Source organism: Herpailurus yagouaroundi, unplaced genomic scaffold (genome assembly GCF_014898765.1).
Source record: "Herpailurus yagouaroundi ecotype Mexico unplaced genomic scaffold, PumYag 77, whole genome shotgun sequence".
In the NCBI taxonomy this organism is placed as follows: domain Eukaryota; kingdom Metazoa; phylum Chordata; class Mammalia; order Carnivora; family Felidae; genus Herpailurus; species Herpailurus yagouaroundi.
In genome coordinates, this window is record NW_024412388.1 from 29,415,837 (window position 1) to 29,438,847 (window position 23,011).

Sequence of the window (23,011 nt, forward strand, 5' to 3'; positions counted from 1 at the left end):
GGGGGGTGTGTGGCATAGTGTGGCTTAGTGGTTGGAAGCTTAAGGGTTTGGCTTTACTTTTTTTAATTAAAAAAATTGTTTTAAATGTTTTATTTATCTTTGAGTGTGAGAGTGTGAGTAGGGGAGAGACAGAGAGAGAGGGGAACAGAAAATCCTAAACGGGCTCTGATAGCAGCAAGCCCAGCGAAGGACTCAAACTCGCGAACTGAGATTATGACCCAAACTGATGTCAATCAACTGAGCCACCTAGGTGCCCCTGGTCTGGCTTTTAGATTTGCATTTGAATCCCACCTCTCGCTCTGGGCTTTGTGCCTTTAAGACTTGTGACTGATGCCTACCTTGTAAAATGCAGAGAGAGGAGGGGACACTGAAGATTTAGGGATTTGGTATATTCTGATATTGAACCTTCAGCAGCAAATACACATCTCAGAAAGTATTTACATATTATACATTTGTAACCAGAATTTTGTATTGACTTTTCCTTATGGTGCTTTCCATCACTGTAACTGGGTTTGTGCAGAAGACATGCTTTTTCTCAGAGCCTTCTGGAGTTGAACTCTCACTTCTGACTGATTCATTAAAAAAAAAATGCTGTCAATGTGTTTCAAGCAGACAGCTGTTCTGTTTTGATTTGAATCATTTACACCGCATCAGCTTTGCTTCCAATGTTTAATTTCACAGCAGTTTCTCTAGCTCAGAGGCAGCTAAACTTGCGTTGGTAATATAAATACCCCTAATTAGTTTGACTATATTGGGTAATCCCATAAATTTGACAGTCTGTGTAATAAAGTGAAAACAAAAGCTGTCTGAAACCACTGCTGCGAGACTATGCTAGAATTGGTGAATTGTTTAAATCTGAAGCCCAGTGATGGTCCCCCCTTGTAGATAACACTTCCAGCTGAGGAGCCGGCTGACTGGTATTCTCGTGATAACCCTGTTTGTCAATTAGTCGTATTTTCAATTAGCTGTGTCACTAACACTTCTCAAGTGTTATGGTGGTCCCTAAAGAGATTAGTGCTCCCAACAGAATAGTTCACAGACATGCCTTGTAAGTTGGAAAGATTTGGATCTTGCTGTTCTTGTCCAGTGATGTTGTTTCTTCTGGTGGTTTTGTTTAAAGCGAAAATATTTTCATTAAGAGACTGATGGTGGATTGTAAGGGAATTTTTTTTTTTTTAACGTTTTTATTTATTTATGGGACAGAGAGAGACAGAGCATGAACGGGGGAGGGGCAGAGAGAGAGGGAGACACAGAATCAGAAACAGGCTCCAGGCTCTGAGCCATCAGCCCAGAGCCTGACGCGGGGCTCGAACTCACGGACCGCGAGATCGTGACCTGGCTGAAGTCGGACGCCTAACCGACTGCGCCACCCAGGCGCCCCTGTAAGGGAATTTTTAAAGCAAAAATATTTTCATTAAGAGACTGATGGTGAGTGGATTGTAAGGGAATTTTTAATCTCTCTAACTTGGAGGGGTGGGCAGCCCGTGGATGAGCTGTAGGAAGTCTGTGAACACTCTCATTCCACACAGACATTTTGTGCAGATAGGCATATGCATTTGCACAAGTTTGCACCAACACACATACACATTTATTTCAGGAAAGAATCCACAGCTTTCATCAGTTTCTCAGGGGTTCATGATTCCCCCAAATTGAAGGGCCACTGGCCTTTGAGGGGATATTTCAGCAGTGAGAATTCTCAGGTCAGCTTCTGCTGAAAAAGTCCTGCTCTCTGAGTTCTGTGGTTCTCAGACACCTGCACACTGTCCATTAGCCTTTCTATTCTCTGTTCACTTTGTGTAGGGTTTCCAGGATTGGCTCATTCCTGCATTGCCTTAGGTAACCGGGACGCTCACACAAAGGTCAAACAGCTTAGTGTAGTAGTGGAAAGATTCCTGGGACCCGTGAGGCTCGTGGGACAGTCCTGACTCTGTTCCATGTGAACCTTGTGTCCCTGGGCAAGTCTCCAACGTTCTGTTAGCTCTAGAATCTGGTGTTCCTAAAATGGGCAATTTTATGGTCCCTTGTGTTGATTCTGAGTAAGGAGGAGGGAGTTGATGAAACCATTTATGCATTTGGACTTGAGTGGATTAAAAGCAGTTTTTAATTCATTTTTATCTTGTTAATTTTATTGAAAACGGGTGTGTATTTCTTCCACAGCGGATAGCTAAAGAAAGGCAAAAGCAGTATAACTGCCTGACGCAGCGGATTGAACGCGAGAAGAAATTGTTTGTTATTGCACAGAAAATTCAAACACGCAAAGATCTTCTGGTAAGGAGAGAGAGCCTTAGGCCCTTCCTTTTATTTTATTTTTTTTCCTTTCTCTCTTGTAAAGGTTTTAACTTAGACTGGATTTCAGCTGTGTGTAAATCAACCCCAGTGAAAATGTCTGCTCCTCAGGGGCAGTGGTTTGAGCCAGTGTCTGTTACTCTGACAGTGTTGAAATGTTCCTTGATTAAGAAGGTAATAAGGGGCTTATTAGTCAGTGCTTTGGAACAGCAAAGGGTAGGATCAGGTAGCATATGAACTTTATAGCTTATGAGCAGCTATGTGTAACATTTAAGCAGGTTAACAAAGCAGTGTGTGCCACTCATTGGTGTTTAAAAATAGACAACATTGTGTTGTTAAATAGCACAGCTAAGGATTATGTGATGCTCCTTTCATATTAGTACCATTCCTCTAAATGTCAAATTCTTCAGCTTTGTAGATCGTTCAGATCTGCCTTTCTCAACTAGGGTTCCGTGTGAGAATAAGCCCTACAGAAAAATGATTTGACTCCCTGTCTTCTCAGTTTTTCTGGAAACTTCAACATAGTAGTAGCATTATAGATTCCCAGGGGAGAACATGATTCACTGCATCTGGGGATACTTGAGGGTAGTAGGGCTTTGTCCTTCCTGTACTTTGAGAAGGACTGAATTAGGGGCTTTCCAATAGGTAGTTTATTAACTTCCTGTTTTACAAAATGCTATCCTACCATTTACTGGTAACCTTTTTAATCTTTTGTAGGACAAAACTCAGAAGGTGAAGGTGAAGAAAGAAACAGTGAACTCCCCAGCTATTTACAAATTTCAGAGTCGTCGAAAACGTTGAAGTGGTACAGATGAGCTTTGTCATTCCATACAGAAGAGAATTCCTTTTTTTTTTTCCCTGAGTAACTTCACATTCCATTAGCCTGAATGACATGATTTTTCCTGTTTGTAATTTTATTATAGATCTGACATGTGATATTTTTCTGTGGACACCATTAAAGCCCCTTCCCATGTCTTATTGTTTTGAGGGTTGTGAAATCAGCCTTAGTTCTATATTCCTATATATTTTTTTCCTTATGAAAGTTATATAATCTTATTACTGCAAATTTGGAAAATAAATGAATTCTTCCCTAATCCCAGTACTAATTGAGGAACAATAAATAGTTATTAGTGCTAGCAGCTAGGGCAATGAAAGTGAACAAAACTGTGAGCATTCTGGTTTATTTCCTCCATTCTTTTTTTTTTTTTTAAGTTTACTTATTTATTTTGAGAGAGCATGAGCAGGGGCAGGAGAGAGGGAGAGAGAGAATCCCAAGCAGGCTCTGTGCTGACAGCAAACTGAGATGAGCTGAGATCAAGAGTTGGATGCTCAACTGGCTGAGCCACCTAGGCGCCCCTATTTCCTCCATTCTATAAAGGTGTGTACTGGTTTTTAATTACGTTTTTGTGTTTTGTAGTTGTAATTACAGTAAACAATTTTACATCTTTTTTCACTTCAATTCTTCCATTTTGTTACATCAGTTAATTTTTTATTTTTTAAAGTTTACTTCGAGAGAGAGCGTGTGCATACATGCAAACGGGGGAGGGGTGGAGAGAGAGAGAGAATCCCAAGTTTGAGCCAGGGGATCATGAGCTGAGCTGAAATCAAGAGCTGGATCCTCAGGGCACCTGGGTGGCTGAGTTGGTTAAGCATCTGACTTCAGCTCAGGTCATGATTCATGGGTTCGAGCCCTGCATCCGGCTCTGTGCTGACAGCTTGGAGCCTGGAGCCTGCTTCTGATTCTGTGTCTCCCTCTTTCTGCCCCTCCCCTGCTCATACTCTGTCTCTTTCTGTCTCTCAAAAATGAATAAACTTTAAAAAAAAAAAAAAATTAAAAATCGGATGCTCAACCAACTGAGCCATCCAGGTGCCACACATCATTAGTTTTTTAAAAGTAGTATATGCTCATAGTAGAAATTAAAATAAATATTTTTAATGCTTGCATGTTTGATTTAGTGGGCAGACTGATTTTACCTTCCTTCCTTCTGTGTTTATGGATATCCAGTGGCTTCATAAAGTAGCCAAGGAGGAATTTTCTTTCTCTTACGCTTTATAGCTACAGATAGAAACCCTTGGAACTAGGAACCCATGGTGGCACCTCCTTATTGATGAAGCTCATATCGGACAGATCTGGCTCTGTTCCTGCCCTCTGCACTTCTGGCCAGCTCCTGATTCCAAGGCTGTAGATGGCTTGGTACAGGCCTGTGCCCTGGAGGTGCGGACTGCAGAGCATGTGTAGCAGCTCCTTTGTCTTCCCAGAGTCTCACTCTTCCTGTCTATGTCGGGGTGGTAAGCTGAGGCTGGTCAAGACAGGACTGAGCATGCTTGGAGCAAATGTGGGAGGAGCAGAGTTCTGGGAGGTGTGCTTACACCTCACCCCTGGAGGAGGAACAGCTGTGCCTGGATTTTAAAGAGAAAACGAAAATCATTGTTAAAACTTAACAAGTTTCTATGACTGCTAGGCTCCTATATAAAGCCTAAAATGAAAGAATGTTTTCTCAGGGTGTACCCAGTGGGATTTAGATTTGGGAGCCCTGGAAAGTAGGAAGAAGGGCCAGGGAATAGAAGTTAGTAGCTTTTGCCTTAAGGAAGGAAATGCTTCACAGTCTCCGTGTGAACTTCCTTTTGGGGAGGTGGTGAGCTAAGTAAATGTTAATGGTCTTATGACATAGAGGTCTGAGTCCTGAGCCAGGGAAGGGGTTTATCCTGTGGATGTTGGACAGGAGTGGGCAGAGTCTGTTCCTGGGATAAACCAGCTTGGTGCTGCTACTCGGACTCATATCCCTTGTCCCTGCTGGGTAGGAAGGTGGGAGGCAGGGAAGGGCTATACCTAATGCCTTCTCTTGAAGCTTACGCTTACACAAAGGTACACACACTTCATTAGTTCTCACTTTATATTTACTTATTTATTTTTAACGTTTGTTTATTTTTGGGAGATAGCATGAATTGGGGAGGGGCAGAGAGACAGAATCTGAAGTAGGCTCCAGGCTCTGAGCTGTCAGCACAGAGCCTGAAGTGGGGTTTGAACCCACGGACCGTGAGATCATGACCTGAGCCGAAGTCGGATGCTTAACTGACTGAGCCACCCAGGCGCCCTGGCTCTCACTTAAATAGACTTTCAGGGTACTACCCCTCGGGCCTCATGCACACACATATGCGCACACCTATATACCCTCTGGTACACGAACGTGCCACCAGGGTTTCACATCCGCTGGTTAGGTGCTAAGTAAGTCCTCACGTGTTCTGTAGGTATACAGCAATGCTTCATTGAAGAGGCATGTGTGTAGGCAGGAACGTCTATCCTTTTGGACTACCGTAAGTTCCAGATTAGAGAGAGAGAACTATAAGGAGATAAAACCAGGTGTCCCGAATTGCTGTTAACACTGAGGGCTGTCTCTGAGGCCCAAGGAGAGCTTGCCTGCCCCTTGTGATGAACCCAAGACAGATGCCCCAGCCTCCTGGGTGCCGAAAATAGGCCAGGACCTTATGCTTTGGCGCTCAGTGGGACCTCGGACTCCTGGCTCATTGCTTGGGAAGGGGAGAGACTGTTGTTTCCTTAGGATCCACACGTCCAGGCCCCAGAGGTGGTTTGGGCTCTTGGTGGCGTCCTGCTCTGGCTGTGCCAAGGGGAATGCGGGCAGCGTAGGGAGGTGGAAGGCATTGCTCTGAGTCAGAACCTGTGTGGTTCAGGTCTCGTACAAATGAGGTCCCCAGAGTGTCGGCTACAATAGCTGACGTGGAACATCGAGGTTTCTCGGGCAGGGAACCAACTATCCTGCCTGAGTCCTACTCCACTGCCTCTTCGAGCCCTTCTGACTCCAGCAGTAGAGTGTCAGGCCTTAGCTTTATTCTCGGATTAAATCTTTTTCTAACTCTAGAGGGAACTGATTCCTGGCAACAGGGTAGGAAAGGGCCCAGTAGATGGAGCTGCTGCCCCTTCTCTGGGTGCTGGTGTCTACTCTCTTAGCACTCTTGGCTTCTGTTGGAAGCATCCTGTACTACGTAGGTGCTTAGTTCCTATTTATTGAATTCAGTGCCTTAGAGGAGAACTCTTAGGAAAAAAGGTTTTTTCCACCCCTACTCCTGCAGTTTGAGGTAAGTGTGGTCCCAAAACAAGGAAGGGGCAGGAGAGGGCTTTTCCCCTCACGTTTCTAGTAAGGCCCATGCAAGGAAGCCTGTTGAGTACCACATCGAGAGGGTGGTTCCACCAGGAAATGGTAGGGGGTCTCCCCGTGAGCAGTTGCGAGGGTTTATGTCTAGCTCGCTGTCTCTCCCCCGCTGCTGGTTGTGGGGCAGTGAACAATTAGAGCTGCACATCCTCCAGCAGGGAAGGCAGCCAGCAGACGCAGACTTGCTCTGCCTGCCTGTGGAGGCCGGTGAGGCCAGGGCCTGTTGGGACCTGAACCAGCGAGGCAAGTGGGTATGCGGTGCCGGCCTCCCTCCTCAAGCTCTCCCTGTGCGTCCGTTCACAGCCTTGTGCACAGGGTGTTGGGAGAGGGCGGGCCGAAGCTTGGGTGGGAGTCTTGACCCAAAGCCCCCGGCGAGTGGAGGAATTGGGGGTGGACCCGAAATACTATTGGGGCTGAGCTGGCGGTTTCTTGGGCTCGGGCGGCTGCCTCCTGGGGTCAGAGGGTACATGCTCTCTTGCCCAGCAGGTCACCGGGCCTCCCTCCTGGCGGGGCTCCCACCCAGCTCCGTGGGTTTGTCTCAGCAAAAAGTGCAGGGGAGGAGTGGAGATGAAGCTACGAAACCCCAAGAGGCAGAGCTGGCTTTCCCAAGTCCACCCCTTAGAGTTTGGAAGCTTAAGAGGCTGGCTGGGTCATGCTTCTGCTTGTTCTTTCCTACACCGCTCTGGTCGGAGAGCAAAAAAATCTCTCTTGTTTCTTCAGACTCCCTGTACGGAATCTGCGTGTTCCTCATTCCTAGACCCATCAATGTTGCATTTGGAGTGTTCTGTCTCCTCTGTATCTGTCCAACCAAAGTTTGTACCTAGTTCTCTCTGTCCGGTCTTGCGTGCTTCACTTGATAGCCCTCATCATGAGAGTAACCGTTTCCTCTCACATCTGGGGAGCAAACTGCTCGGTGCTGGGGCTGTGGTGCAGTCCTGAGTCCCCGGCTTTGGTGGTTGTAGACGTTGGTCCAGAACAGACCCCAGGACCTAGCAATTTCTAGGCAAGAGGAGCTTATGTGGGGACTGCTATGTTTGGGGTTAAGGGTGGGAAGGAAGCCCTTTCCATTCCTCTTGTTGTCTGTCACCTGATGGCCTTGCTCACATCATAAGTGTTAATTGAAATTGTGATGCCCCGGAGGCAGCTGGGCAGCCCCCCCCCTCCCCGAATCAGCCTGACTCATTTACAGCTTTCCCCGAGTTACCCCAAAGGCTTCTCTTTTGAGGTGACAAATGTGGGGTTGGTTTCAGGTTTCATGTTTTTACATTACTAGGTGGAAAAAAAACCCTTTCCAAACCAAAAAAACCAGCTTTTACAGCAGAAACAACATGTCCCGAGAGCGCTGGAAATTTCCCCTGTCCTCTCTCTGCTGCTCAGCCACAGAGACCAGTGACGGACGGAGGGGTTAAGAGGAGGGGGTTGGAGCTGAGGCAAGTGGAGCGTTGGGGACAGCCCCTTTGGAGGTGGCAGCATCTGCTTTCCTGCTTAAAGGCAGGGGAGAGCCTTTGCAGGGCCCTGTGGTCTCTAGTAGCCAGCGGTCGATTGCCAAGGGACAGGGGCGGTCAGCTCAGGATAGACAGGGGCTGGGGAAGGGAACCACCTCACATCTCTCGCTAATTTGATCCCTGGAGATTGGGGGCAGGTCCCTCAGAGAGGGCTCTTTAGGTGGAGCAGTAGGTGGGAAGCTGCAGGATCCATCTGGCACATGGAGACTGGGAGACCACCCCTTCCTGTTACTGGCTGGTAGCATAAACTGCTCCCCGCCTGCCCCCCAGTGGGGGCAGATGGCCTCCATGGCAGATGGAGACCAGGCCAGCAATGGCTGGGTGAGCTTTCCGGTCTCAGCCTGGCCTCCCTGGCTAATAAGACAATTGAGAGGGGCAGTGACAGGGTGTGGTGTGTGCATGTGTTTAGTAGGAGACAGAGTCTTGGCCTTCTTGGGCCATTGTGGAGGAGAGGTAAAGAGGGAACCCTACATGAAGTCTGGATCTTGGGGGCATGCCCAGGTTTTCTGTGTAGAGGTGGCAGGTGCTCAGGGCCCTGACGCTGCCCACCTACCCAGGCTCCCAGAACCCCCAGTTCTCGAGTGAAGGGGATGGTCCCCGGGGTGGGAGTCTCTGTTGCAGCTGGAGCCTGGTGGGCTTGATGCAGACCCCCTGCTAGGTCCCCAGAGCTGGGCCTGGGCAGCAGCTCCTCCCAGAGGACGTGCCCGTTTATTATGCGCTCGGGCTCCCTCACTGCGCAGGCAGGCAGCGGCCTTCATTAGCGGAGGAGCTGGGGTCTGTTTTGGCTGCCTCATCAGCATCAGTGAACTGCGTCCCTGCGAGATTTGATACAATTTAATTAACCTAATTAAAAGCTCTGATTGCAGAGATGATTGGGGTAGCGCCAGCAGCGACTGCATATTTATAATGAGCTGCAAGGTGTGGGACCGCAGCCAAACGCCACGCATCCTAATGAGCGGGAGCTGAGAGCCAGGGAGCGGGAGAGGGAACGTTTATTTTTGGCAACAATGCCCAGTTCCTCCCTGCCAGGGAGTCAGAGACCCAGGGAGTGAAGACCATCCTGCCCACTGAGCTCCTCTGAGCAAGGTAGGAGCGGGAGCATGTGCTCCCCACGCGTTCTTGTGCCTTTGGATGCCCACGTGAACGCACAGTGCCCGTGTTTGCCGCTTACGGAGTGGGGGGCTGGGACCCCAGCAGTGCACTTTCCCTGCCTCTCTCCATCTCTGGGAATCGGGCTGCCTTCTGTACCATGAGCCCTGGTTGGAGGAAACGGCTCAGTAGAACCACCTGGATTTTAGGACTTCGGGATCCCTGGGCTGTTCTCTCCGACTTGCCAAGGCAGATCCAGGCTGTGACAGGATTAGGCTGAGAGGCTGGGTGGGCATCGGAAAGGGGGTCTGGATGCCCGGGAGACCCAGGTGAGGATTTTGGGGTCTGGAGCAGACTGGAGAAACAGCAGAAATGGACTTCCAGCTCCTCTCCGTGCCCCAACTCACTGTCTTCTGAGGATGGTGTCCAGAGACGGCCATCTCCCCTGGACTCTTCTCTGCCACTGCTTCTGTCTGGGGACTCTTGGTTTGTCTGACTCAGCGTTTCCACTGTAAATCACATCTAATAATAACGAGAGTGAGAGTCGGGGCAAAGATGCCGTGGGTGAAGGGGGCACTGGTGAGAAGGGGCATGCTGCCCAGGTGCACTGGGGTGTCGAGCGGTGAAGGAGCTCTCGGGTGGCGGGAATGGGGGCTGGGTTCTGGAAGCCACCGTCAGAGGCCTTAGGGGGAAGAAGATGGGAGCAGCCCTCCTCCCGCACCCCCCTCCCTGCCCTGGGAGCTTGTGGAGGTCATGAGCTCATCCTGGCTGGCCCAGCCCCCCAGTGCTCTGAAAGCTGCCAGGACAAGATGAGATTTGTCCCCAGCCCACCTTGCAGAGCTGCAGCTGCTCAGCTCCCTTATCAATCTTCTCTGTGGGTTTAATCATCTCTCTGTCATCCTGCTGGGACAGCCCTCCCCTTCCTGGCCCCGGCTTTCCTCCAATCCCCCTCCCCCAGACACACCATCTTTCCTCTCCTGGACTTCCCTTCTAGGAGGCAGAGGGTGGGCCAGGGCAGCTTTGCCCCAGGTTTAGTCTCAGTGGTGGGGCCAAGGGGTCCCTGTTTCTGGAAGGAATAAAGGGGGGGGGGCGGGGGTAAAGGTGGTACTGATGGAGAATCTGTCCTAGCCAGGTCCCCATTATCTTTGGCTTCATTCCAGGCTGGGTAGGACAGGGTCTGGAGGTTGGCCATGAAGGCCTGCAGCCCAGATCTAAGAGATTCTTGTGTAGGTGCAGTATCTATCCCGTCCTTCTTCCTCCCTTCTGCCAGCCCCTTGGGAGCTGTGTCCACCCACGGCCATCCAGGCAGCCAGCTCTGGCCTCTTTCCCTGGGTGGGTTCTGTGGGGCCAGGCTACATGGAGCCTTGTGGGCCCAGGGGCCTGTGGGCAGGAACCGCAAGCCCACAGCTTTGCGTGCATCTTGGGAAAAAGGGTGCCCAGGAGTCAATGGAGCCTGTGTTGTGGTCCAGGCTGGGAGCCAGGGCGCAAGGGGATCTGGGGCCCCTCCTAGTGCTGACGTGCAAGATGACCTTCAGGGCAACTCTTCAACCCTCTCTGCTTCACTCTGTTTCCCGTTTAGAGCATTTGGGGCAATGGGCAGGGGGCAGGGGTGGCATGGCGTGGTGTATGTGCCCCCTTGGAGGGAACATGAGAGAGATGGTCCTTCTTCCCCTGCTCATGGTCCCACTCAGGCATTCAGTGCAAATGGAAAGCTGGCTTCTTCCCATTTCTCAGAAGGGGATGGGAAGTGCCAAAGAGGGATAGGATCCAGGGGAGCATCACCCAGCTTGTCCTCAAGGTGGGGCTGAGAGACACACTCCCCCCCCCCCCCCCCCCAGCCCCAGAGGTTCCTTTCAGATGGAGACCATAGGTTCTAGAGGGGCACTGACTAGTCTTGGGCTGGAGGGGGCTGGTCCAGTTCAGCCCAAGGCTGGGCTCTGTAGGACAATGGTATGTTGATGAGGATTTGGTTTTGGTCTCACATGACCTGCTGGGGGTGGATGGACTGCACGTGGCTGATCCGCCTGGGCTGACCTTTGGTCGCTGGCTAGGGAAGAGAGGAAGCCATGAAGGTCTCCTGCCCACTCAGTGCCCTGGGCCCCCTGCCACCCCCACCCCAGGCACTGCCCTCTGGGCACACGCACTCTGTCTTCACCTACCTTCTCTTAATCTCTCTCTTCCCTTTTTCTTTGCTTGTGTGTGAATGTATGTACGTTGTGTGCGAGGATGTGTGTTTGGGCAAGTGTGAGAAAGGCACCTGGAGGATGAAGGACAGTGAGAAAAGAAGCCCCTTTTGTGTATCCTTTCTAATCAAGAATGAACCTAATTTCTTCTGTTGTGGGGACAACGCCAGACTAGGACCAAAGTGTGCGTGCATGCATGTCTATGCACGTGTGTTCACGGGCAGGGTGGACACGTGTGCTCATGTAGAGGGCACTGCTTCCTACCCTGGTTTGTCCTATGACCTATGTCCTCTGGTGGGAGGGGGGTGACTTCTATGGTCTGCATCTTCCACCTCCTGCTGGAAGCCACATCCCCTATCTGGCACAGGACCAGGGTGTCACTTTCAAAAGGGAAAAAGGAAGACTTCTTTGGGGTTGTGCAATTATTATAATCACTTGAGTGAACTAAAAATTAGCATTCAGTGAGGAGGCACGGCATGCATGCACACACACGTGTGCAACAACATGTACACGTACAATGAGAGCTATACACAGACAAGGATATGTAGAGGGAAAATCAAGATACAGAGAGACAGGGATATACTTACAGGAACACCTGTGATTCTTTATTTTAATTTTATTTTTTTCTTTAAGTGTTTATTTATTTTTGAGAGAGAGCAGCGGAGGGACAGAGAGAGAGGGAGATACAGAATCCCAAGCAGGCACTGTCAGTGTAGAGCCCGATATGGGGCTCGAACTCATGAACCACAAGGTCATGGCCTGAGCCGAAATCAAGAGTCGGATGTTCAGGGCGCTTGGGTGGCTCAGTCAGTTAAGCGTCTGACTTTGGCTCAGGTCATGATCTCATGGGTCATGGGTTTGAGTCCCGCGTCAGGCTCTGTGCTGACAGCTTAGAGCCTGGAGCCTGCTTCAGATTCTGTCTCCCTCTCTCTGCCCCTCCCCTGCTCGCACTCTGTCTCTCCCTCTCTCTCAAAAATAAAACATTAAAAAAAAAATTAAAGAGTTGGATGCTCAACCAACTGAGCCACCCAGGTACCCCTACACCTGTGATTCTTAAATGGGGTTATCTGTGCTTCTTTTCCTCACCGAGATGCTCAGGTGGATGTAGCAAAGGGGGCTATCTCAGGAGAATCTTTCCCTGAAGTCCCTAAAGGGTCGAGGGCAAGCCAGTACAAATGATTTGATACAGCAAACATTACGTGAAGATTTTTAAACGAGCTCTCCTTCATGGGGAGCCCCAATACAACTTTTTCTCTAAGGCTAGTCTACCACTTCACCCCCTCATTGGTCCCGGTACTATGTGGAGGGAAGTTAAATTTCCAGACTTGGCATTAGATGGGTGTGGGTGCCCGGATACTGGCATGGGGAGGCCTGTGGGTGAGAAAGGGAGCACATGTGTGCCCTCAGACTTATTCTCCAGGTATCTCTCACATTAACAGCTTTGAGTGGTTTGGCTGAGGAACATTTCTGGATGTTTCTACCTCCTTCCCCTTTGTTCCCTTTTTTGCTCCCCTACACCCTCCCCTCCCCAATATAGTTCTGTTAATCCCATTGGATGCTGGGCAGATAGTGCAGGGATGGTCTTTAGCACTGAAGCAGAAAGGACAGAGCTGGGAAGGGCTGGGTTGGGGGCTGGGCCTGAGGTTGGTGCGGGGCACAGTGGGGTCGAGGCTGAGTTTCGAGCTGGGATTTGAAGCTGAAGCCAAGTAGAGCATGGACTAAGGTGGGGTTGTTGGAGGTTGGGTTGGCAGAGCATCTCTTTCAGTCTTGACAGGATTCTGAGAAGCCTATTTTTGGAGTCCAAGGCAGATGTTCTCCCCCAGTGAAGGGAATGTTTGGTGTCTGCTGTCCCCTTGGAGGGGCGGGATAGATCCCCTCCCCCTGCTCCCCTCAGCTAAGCAGAGTCATACATCACCAAGGGGCCGGGGCTCCCTAGATGTATTGCCCTAATACGTCGCTATAGCAACCCCACTCGAATCCTGCATTATTCTAATGTGGTCCCCCTCCCCACTGTGATGTATAGCTTGGGTCTCAGAGCTGGGAGGCCCCTTCTCTGAGTCTGCTACAAGTACCCCAGGGATGGGTGGGTCGGAGGCCAGCTTGGCTTCTTTGGGCCCTGTCTTGCTTCTCTTCACCCCGGGCATGGGATCCTTTGTGAGGCTGGGTATGGAGAAGGGGTCTGGCCCATTAGCCCACCCACCCGCCTGCCCAGAGAGGGGAACCGGCAGGCCATGTGTCCTGGCCCAGGCACACGAGTGCCTGACGCACCGACCCACGCCAGCCTGCCTGGCCTGGGGACCTGAGGCCTTGGGGTTGGGGGCCAGGGCAGGACAATGGCTGCATTCCTGCTGTGAGCCACAGGCCCCCATTGTTCCTGTGGACACTGCCTACTTGAGGGTTGTGATTCTGGCCCTCACCCCATGGGGGGCGTAGGATGCTCCCTGGACCACTCCCCCGCGGGACCATAGAGGGGTGATTCATGGGGTGGCCAGGGCATAGCAAGCCCCAGCTGTGCCCAGATTCTGGGGGGTGGGTGGGGGAGGCCACTGAGGGTTGTTTGTGTCGCGGGGGGTGTGTGTGTGTTGAATAGTCAGAGGACTCCAGGCCATGGACACCAACCACGTCATCTCCTACCCCTCCTCATGTGTGGGCCGGTCAGAGAGGCCCCATTGTCAGAGGGGCAGGCCCACCCAGGCTAGAAGGGAAGCGAGAATTGAGAGGGGCCACTTCAGAGCTGAGAGGATCCAGAGACCACCCCTCACACCACATTGGTGGGAAAATTGAGGTCTGAACAATGGCAGGGACTTGTTTAAGGTCACACAGCCAGGTGGTGACAGGCCTAGGACCAGAACATTTCTCCATATCTCCCTGGTGCTGAGATGCTGCTGCCATTTGTGGTAGAAAAGACTGAGTTCCAGTGGCGATCTTTAGCCTTGGCAGAAGTTATGTTTATAAGCACCTTCCTCTCCTCTGCTTCCTTTGAAACCTCTTTAGTTTAGGTCAGCACTTGGCATTCTTGGAGTGAGAAAACAGAGCTAAGGGGAGTCCTAGGGCCACACAGAAGCCATACTGACTGCATCCTCTGTGGGGCCCTGAAGAAATGAATGGCGTGTGGAGGTTCCCAGTGCTCTGACACACAAGATGCATAGATGCAACAATAGACTTCATTGTTTCCTCCCGAACAATGATCTCACGTGGGTCCTCACATGCCTACCCTACATGACTGAGAGGTAGTGAGGGGAAGAAGCTAATGCAAGAGAATTTTAAGGACAGGGGGGCTGGTCTGATTTATCTCTGTTCCCAGTGCTCAACATAGGGCCTGATTGTTAAATTGGATCATGGGATGTGTGGATGGATGGTGGGTGGTTGGATAGATGAATGGGTGGGTGGTTGAAGAGGTGGTTAAGGGTTGCATGGATGAATGGATGAGCTGGTGGATAGATGGACCGATGGATGGATAAATAAATGAGGGAATGCCTACTTCATATGTTAAACTCCAGGGATGACATAACTTGGGTCATACCAAGGATGGATAGTGGAGTGAGCCCTGGACCCAGGCACCTGGGACCCACCTTTGATGTTAGGATGCCCTGTAGCATAGTTTGTTGGTTAACCTCTGGGTAGGGTGGCAGTAGAACCAGGAGTTGGGGCCTGGAAGGAATCTACACTCAGACTTAGTCTCATAGTAAGTGGCTCCCCAGGATCCAGGAGCCTTAGTCCTGGGTTGAGTCTTCTGTGCTGGGATCAAAGGAAGGGGTGGGAGCCCATTAGTGGATGGGTACTGGCCAAGGCAGCAAGAAGCATGAAGGTTTAGGGAGGGGGAATGAATGGGGTCTTGAGGGCGCTGGGGCTGAGTGATTTTGCCTCCTCAGGGTCAGGCCCTGAGCAGTGAGCCCCAAGGGAAACCCCTATTCATTCTTCAAGACCCAGCTTAAATACTGCTACTGCCGTCTATGAGGTTTTCTCTGACCGTCTCGGTGCTATCTCCCCAGAGCCTACACAGAGCCTTAGAAGGGACTCAGTACACATTCTTGGGGACATGGGATTGTCACGAAGAGGCAGAAGTAGGGGATAGGTTGGGAGACTGCATCTGCCACTAACTTTCTGGGTTCTTTTGGGCAAGTCCCTCCACACCCTTGGGCCTCCATTTCCTCATCTGTGGAGTGGGATGGAGAGCTTGAACTTTTCTTTCCAGAGTGAGTGGTTTTGAGAGTGAAGAGCAGTAATTCGGGGTGGGGGGGGGCAGGGGGAAGCATTGCTGGAATCAAGCTGGGCATGATTTTTCCACACTGATTCAGCCCAGGAATAATACAATAACATATATTGTACATATGAAATTAATTTTATGGCTGACATTTAATGTGTACTTACAACATGCCAGGCATTCTTTTAAGTGTTTATATAATCTCAGCAATCCTACCAGACAGGTGCTATCATGATTTTCTTTTGACAGACAAGGAAACTGAGGCATGGAGAGCATAAGCAGCTTGCCTGAGGTCCCAGGGGTAGCAGGTGGTGCAGCCATAAGGAAAGCCTGTGAAGACACCAGGTCCCACCTTCTTTGCCTCATGTATGCGGTCGCTCAGTATGCAGCTCTCTGAATGGATGCACGAGGAGGGCTCCCTGACCTCTTCGGTGAGCTCGGGCAAGGCATCCAGCTTCCTTGAACCTCATGGCGAAGTGGTGGAGAGAGGAGGCAGATCCTAGCCAATGAGCTCCAACACCCTTGGTCCCCAAACTTCTCTTTCTGGCCTAGTCTTGAGTTCTGGAACCTCCTCTGCCTTGGGCCCATGCCCCAAGCACTGGACACTGCTATTCACTACTGTAAATAGAACATGGATCCAGGTGTCAGATGCAATAGGTTTTATTCCAGCTTTTATCATGAACTAGTCTTGTTGCCGTGGACAGGTCCCTAAAGCTCTCTGGGTACCAGTTTGTTCATCTGCAGAATAGGAGTAATTAATGTGAGATAATGAAAGTACGAAGTAAGTGCTGGGTAAGTATTATGTCAGAACGCCTTGGACAGAGTGGGGGCCACGGCCAAAGTTCATTACATTTTGGCTTTCTTTCCCGTTCACTTGTTTTTGTACAATGCCCTGCACAGGCCCCACAATAAAACAGCTTTCATTCATTCATCACCTACTTATGCCAGGCACTCTATGTACATCATCCCACTTAATTCTCAAAATAGCTCTATGCTGTAGGCATTGCCCTCATCAACATATCCGGAAACCAAGGCACAGAAAGGGTAAGTAGCTGCCCTAAAGTCACACAGCTGATAAGAGGTAGAGCCAGGATTTGTACCCAGATCTGTCTGGTCCTATAGACACTGTGCTTCACTATTCCGCTCCCTGCCTCCCGCAAGACACAGCTTCCCTAGGAACTTTGATGACAATGTCTGGAGGGGGCCTTACTGGAGAGCCGGGTCTGCCCACAAGTTGCTGGGGTCAACTCTAGCAGCTTCTGTTTGGAGGGAGCACTCCCTCCTCTCAAGGTGGCCAGTCCCAGGGAAAGGCCAAGCAAGGTGACACTTTTCTACCCTAAGCAAGGAGAGCAGTAGCCACGCAGGGTCCAGGTCTGCCCCTGTTCAGAGCTGAATAATCTGGAGCCTTTGAAGAAGGATTTCTGAAAAGCCATCAGGAGTGAATCATTGACTTAGGGAGGCGATGAATCAACGGGGAGTTCATAAAACGGCAAATGAATCGGGTGTGAGAACGACGGAGCCACTGCTATTCCCCAGAACCCTCCGGGGACAGAGAGCTGAGAGAAAAGAAATAAAAATAACACGGGGCCTCGAGCCTGCTACGAACCGGAGTTAGCCCCTCCTTCTGTGGGGAAAGACGGACGGGCCAGAGGGATGAGACCCACTGGTGGGTGAAGTGGGGCCAGAGGAACGCTCCCAGGGCACTGTTGGCTCCCTGGGTCCAGGCGGCGGGTGCCATTAGCAAATGTCTTTCCCCCTTCTTTTCAGGAGCCCTCGCAAGAAAGAACACTGATTTTGACGAACACCCAAAATAATGTGAGATCAGGCACCATGCATTATGCATGAGGTCTGATTTAACATGAACATTATTTCTTGTGTACGAGACCATATGCCTCCGTGCTGTCTCTGCAGCCTAATAATACCCGGACCCACCCTGGTCAGGCTCAGCTAACGACATGTCCACTGGGTGTGTGCGTGGGGGGCGTTGAAGCAGAGCCCTCCTGGTGCTCAGCTCAGTTGAAGGGAGCCCATTCAGATGCCCTGGAGGTGGGTGGGAGGTGGGTTGTGCCCCTGGAGAAACACCAGGGAGCTGAGGTGGATGTAACTGTGTGAAAGCTCCAGTGCGCGTGTGTCTGTGTGTATGTGTGTGTGACATCAGGAGCCCATGACTAGGTGATGGTTCATCGCATGGCGATGTGGGGGCATGTGCAGAGCTGAGGTTTTTACTGCACAAGAGGGACGGCGGCAGGAATGGATAGATCTAATTGCTGTGTGTGTTTGTATATATACACGCATATGTACGTGTGGGGGTGTGTGTTTAAAAAATAAGATCACACATACATACAAACACACAGCCTAACTTTAATTATCTGAAGGGAGCAGGAGAGATCTGGGAGGAGCCGGGAACAATGACGGGCAGGGATTGGAAAGCGGCTTGTGGGGTAAGTGCTTGCACGTTCTGAGAGAAAGGGCCCTGGTCCAACGCCGCAAAGCATGGTTGTGTGCGTTCAACCAAATGTTTACAAGTGCCAGGTTAGCTCCGGAGAGCCCAGTGCCCAAGACAACAGGGCCGGCACTGGCCCGCGGTTATGGGTGTGGCCACGAGCGTGTGAGCATGTGTCTGAGGTAGCAAGCTGGCAAGGGCGTGCTTGGGGTTCCAGTCGGCCAAGGGGAGGAGGGCCGGGCAAGGGTGCGAGTGGGAGAGAGACAGGAGATAGCCTGATGGCGAACTTCGGAGAACGGTGGAGAAGCGGAGGGGAGGTAGGTGAAGGAAGGATTGTGGGCAAGCCTGTGTGCACGTGAAGCAGGGTTGCCTTCTCGGAGGTGACGGTTGCCTCCGCTCTACCTGGCAACCCACTTACCATAGCCAACTTGAAGCTGAGTTTTGGGGGGCGGGATGCTCAGCTGTGAGGCGGCCCTGGTGACTGTGGCCACGTCCCAGCTCAGGGACCAATAGAGGGCAGTCCTCCCACATGGAGCCCCGAACGGCTGGCCAAACACTAATTCCGATGCCTTCAAATAGGCTGGGCAGGGACTAGATGGCCAGCTCCTCTGGCTTCACTCACTCAGCTAGAGGCCCTGGGTGACTCCCGTTCCCTAAGCTTAGGGGGAACAGCTGGGCCAGATAATTAACCTACTCTCACTCCTCTCCCTACTCAGGCGGGTCTCCTTTCTGGAACTCAAGCCCTGCTCCAAAAGGCCTGGGCCCGGGAAAGCCACTGGGAACTTGACCCTCCCACACGCAGGCCCAGAGCCTCTCCGGAGGAGACTCCATTCGAAACAGCTCTAAGTGGGTGGCTACGATTGGGGGTCAGCTAGCTCTGTGGACACCCAGCCCGGTCTTGGGGTCGAGGGATGATTGTACAGGACCTAAGCCATGTGACATACAAGCTAGTACAACTTCCTGGGGCAGGACGTGGGGGGAGAATATAGGTGTCCTTGAGGTTTAGGTTCTGGGTTTGCCTTGTTGACAATGATGGCCACCTTCCTGCTTGTTTTAGCCACCCCCCACCCTGTCAATGTTTTCCCAGCTCAAGGCATTAGTGGTATAGCATGGCCTTCCTTTCCCCCCTATTTCTGGGAGCGGCTATAGCACACACACACATTCATACACCAACACACAGGTTCACATGGGGAGAATGAAGCTCTCTTAAGGAACAGAATCTGTGTCCACATGATCATAGACAATAATTTTCTTCAGGTGAGAAGGGGAGAGAGCTGGGATCAGAAAATTCCAAATCTGCTTGGGAGGGCTTGGGCTTCCCTGAAGACTGATGCTAGGGCCATCTGCCTCTCTTGAATGCAAGGAAGTCTGGGGCCCTCGGGAGTGAGCGCGTAACTCCACGTACACACGGGATGGAGAAACCTTTCCTAAGCTGTATTGTATCCAAGGAGGAAGACTCCAGGACAAAATCTGTCTCTCTCCCTGTGGTTTCTCCTCACACAGTCAAATGTGCTATGGTTCCTATGGCCATCCCAAGCTGGAGACTAGGGAAAGGACCTCTGGGGGCTTCTGTGACCAAGGGGTCGGTCACCGGGTAGCTGTCCCGGGCTGGTGCTCGTTAAGTAAAATCTTCACAAAGTGGAAGCTTTTCTCCCATCCTTGTTTCCACTTTTTTTTTTTTCCTTCATTTTTTTGTTCTCCTCAGCTGCTGCTGGTTCCTGGGAGGCCACATTGTTTTGCTGTTTTTGAGTTGACTTGCTTAAATAATAAATCCACCCTCTTGTACAGGATTAAGCAGACAATTAGGAAATCAATCAATCAAGGTGTCAGCTGCAGGCAGAGGCCAGTGAAAGGCCTGGTCTTCCCTGTTGCCTTTCCAACCTCCAAACCTGCTGAGGCTCAGGGTGGTGCAGGCGGCAGGGAGCTCTGAGCTTCATTTGCTTCCATTTCAGGGCCCCGAGGCTGGGACAAATCCAGGAATGGAGGAATGAGGAGAGAGTGTGGGGGAGTGTGGGGCTGATTCGAAGTTCTCCACTTAGTGGAGCAGGAAATGGAGGCCATGCTGTCACCTGGCTGTTACATTCCCGGCCTCGTATTTAAGCGTTGAGAAGGCTCGCTGGGCCCACCAGCACAGGCAATGGCTGGGACACGGGCGCGAATTACAGGGCTAATTGCCCACTAAGCTGGACTGAAGAAGGGAGGAAAAAGAAACCAGCAGTGAGAGGCCGAGCCTTGGAAAAATCTTGGCGGCCTGTGTACTTGCAGAGACAGTTCCTCCTGAGATTGAGGGTCAGAGCCCAGAAAGTCACCAGGGACTCTCAGCATGGTACCATCATCCTAAAGCCTCAGCCTAGCCAGGTACCACTGAACTGGCGGCCTGGGAACACCTCTCTGGGTGCCCAAGATGCGTCGGCTGGAGCCAAGGCCTCTCCCAGCCCCTGGGCTTGGGCAGCTTCCCTGGCAGGAGGGGGCCACGCATACACGCTCACTAGGGACACAACTTATCCCCACCCCCCAACCCTGTCCAGTGCTTGTGCTGCTTCAGGTTTTGTGTCCATGAAGAGTAAGAGAAACCTCATTTAGTTCCTCCTGAGAAAACTGAATCCATGTTTTATGCGTGTCTTTAAAAGTTGTTTTAAAGGAAGAAGAGAATCTTGACCGGGATACAGGTAACCTTGAGCCCTGGCCCTGGAATCCAGATCTTCCCCCACCATCATGACTTTGAGGAGGTGGTGGGGAGACATTTGCTGCTGAGAGCTTGAACGGGGAGGGGTCTGAGACTGCATCTTTGTCCCCAGGTACATGACTGTACCACTGTTGAGTCTTCCCACAGGCATAGGCATCACTCCCTGAGTGGGGGAAGGGGGGTTTCCTTGGGGACCCATCCCTGGAGAGATGGAAGGGCCTTCTGGTGGCACAATTGTTTTTGGCCTCATTCCTCCACCAGAGAAGCTGGGGCAGGTGGTTTGTTTGCAGAGAAGTAGGACTGGCTTTGCCTAAGCAAACAGGCCGGACTCCCTCCCCAGGCCCACTTAATTCCCGCAGGACCACTGTGGAAGCTGTTAGAACTCCCAGTGGATCCAGGTAGGTTCAGGCACCATTTGTTCTGTGGGTGGAGAGCCAGCTGGGGTGGGCTGGTGGGGCCTGACCCTGCTTCCGACTGCCCCATGACCTGCGAGAGTAAAGCTGGCCTGGATGCCACACACGGAACGCAAAGGGAGACCAAAGTCAGGGTCTGGGGTCTTGGGTGGGGAACACAAAGATGCCAGGCTGGTGGTCCACGTGAGACAGGCAATTCTTCCTTGGCTGAGAAGCAGTTGTGCCTGGGGAATGGCTGTCCCGAAATCAGTGTGGTGTCTGCAGTGTCGTAGGTCCTGGTCTGGTCTCAGGATAGTTTTGTTTACGGGAGGGGACACGAGGCAGCTTCATCTTCCCTAAAACTCACTCGCCTAAAAGCAGGGGCCCAACTGTTGCCCAAGTAACAGGCAGTCCTCATACTGGCCTGAGAGAAGGTCTGCGTGGTCACCTTGCTCCAAGATAGTGTGGCTAGAACTTTAGGAGAGGTTAGCTAGGGTATCCCAACGCTTTACCCGCAAACCAACCCAACCCTCGTAGTAAAAAGGACAGGACACAGCCCTGGGGTACATGTTTATGTGAGTAATAAAATATTTACTATAACATAAATATAAAGGGAACTTCCCAGTCTACATTATTTTTTTTTTTGCAATAAAGATACAAAGAATGCACCAAAACATTGTTCCAAAAAATAATAAAAATAAAATAACAAAATTTAAATCCAAACTGTAACAAACAGAACAAGAAATGGAGAAGGGGGGAAGCTCCAAACACATCCAGAAAATAAATAGAGATGGGTCAGAAATTTGGAAATCATATTAAAATATTTTTTTTTTTTCGGATTATTCGGTGTACAAAATCCTTTAGGATGGGGATGGAGGGCAACCCGGAAAACCAAAAATAAAAACCAAGCACAAAATGTTTCTTCTCCCCGCCAGTGTGTACATATCTCACATATTTACATGGTTCCCACCTCACCCCAAACTTGGGGATCTCTCTCCTGGCCGCCCAGCATCCCGCATCCCAGGTGGGGCTGGAAAGGGAGCAGGCGGAAGCTGCAGGGAATCAGGCAGAAGGTTCTCAGGGAACGGCTTATTTCTACAGCTGGTCCAAAAATATCTCCAACTTTGTCAAGTTTCGTTTTGTTTGTGGCCAGGAGGGCAGGGCCCCGCGGGGAGCGGGGGCCCTGCTGTGCAGCGGTCAGTCTGCAGCGGGGCAGAAGCCTCTTCCCATGGACTATGTTGTGGGAGCGCAGACCCCTCCCGCGTGGCCGGGAACCGAATCGCAGCTCGGATAAAACGAAACGAAAAAATGAACACTCGAATCTTTTTTGTTAGTTTTTTTTTTTTTGTTTGTTTTTGTTTTGCTTTTTGGGGGTAGGACAGGGGAAGGTAAGGGGAAAAAAATAAATTAGGCTAGATTAAAGCTTTGGCTATTTCCTGCTTTTATACACAGACGCGGCTCTCGCGGCCTCCCCTCCGGGGCCCCGATAAATACAGTATACAGCGATTTAAATTAAGGGCGCGGGCGGAGTTAGAAGGACCCCAGGAGCCGAGAGGCTCCGTGAATAAATAAAAACCGTAAAAAACCAAGCCCGGAGGAAGGGTAAGGGGGGGGGTGGGGCGCATCCTTATGAGAGAGAAGAGGCGTGGAGCGAATAAAGTGACAGTCCCCCACCCTCAACCCGCAGGCTCGGGAGTCCGCGCCGGGGAGAGGGACAGGGCACCCTCCTCTCTTCGTCCTCTCTCCCGGGGAATCCCTAACCCCGTACCGCGTTACCTGTCGCTGTGGGGAGGCCGCTGCCGGGATCCGGCCCCGAACAGCCCGGGGGGGGGGCAGGGGCGGGGGTCGTCGAGGGGACGGGGGCGGGGAGCAGGCGGCGGGCAGGATGCCCGGTGAGTTGGCGCGTTTCGGATCTCCGGCTCCTCTCTCCCGGGGTTCGGGCGACGCAGCCTATCGGCCGTCTTCGCCGCTCGCCAGAGAGGGTCATCCGGGTGTTTGGTTTTGTTCGAAAGTTTCTGGGCTTTTTGTAAAATCCAAAGCAACCGAACAAAAAG

The 23,011-nt window shown here is 51.3% G+C and overlaps 1 protein-coding gene across 1 annotated transcript in view; it reads left to right on the forward strand.

Annotated features, from left to right (window-relative positions):
- The window catches only part of UTP11 (UTP11 small subunit processome component), an 11,552-nt gene extending 8,108 nt beyond the window's left edge, over positions 1-3,444 (forward strand). Inside the window, exons 7-8 of the mRNA XM_040469696.1 lie at positions 2,158-2,268; positions 3,004-3,444. Coding sequence (XP_040325630.1) covers positions 2,158-2,268; positions 3,004-3,087 — 195 coding nt within the window. The 3' untranslated portion in view covers positions 3,088-3,444. The remainder of the gene's footprint in view (positions 1-2,157; positions 2,269-3,003) is intronic.
- The last annotated feature ends 19,567 nt before the right edge of the window (positions 3,445-23,011 follow it).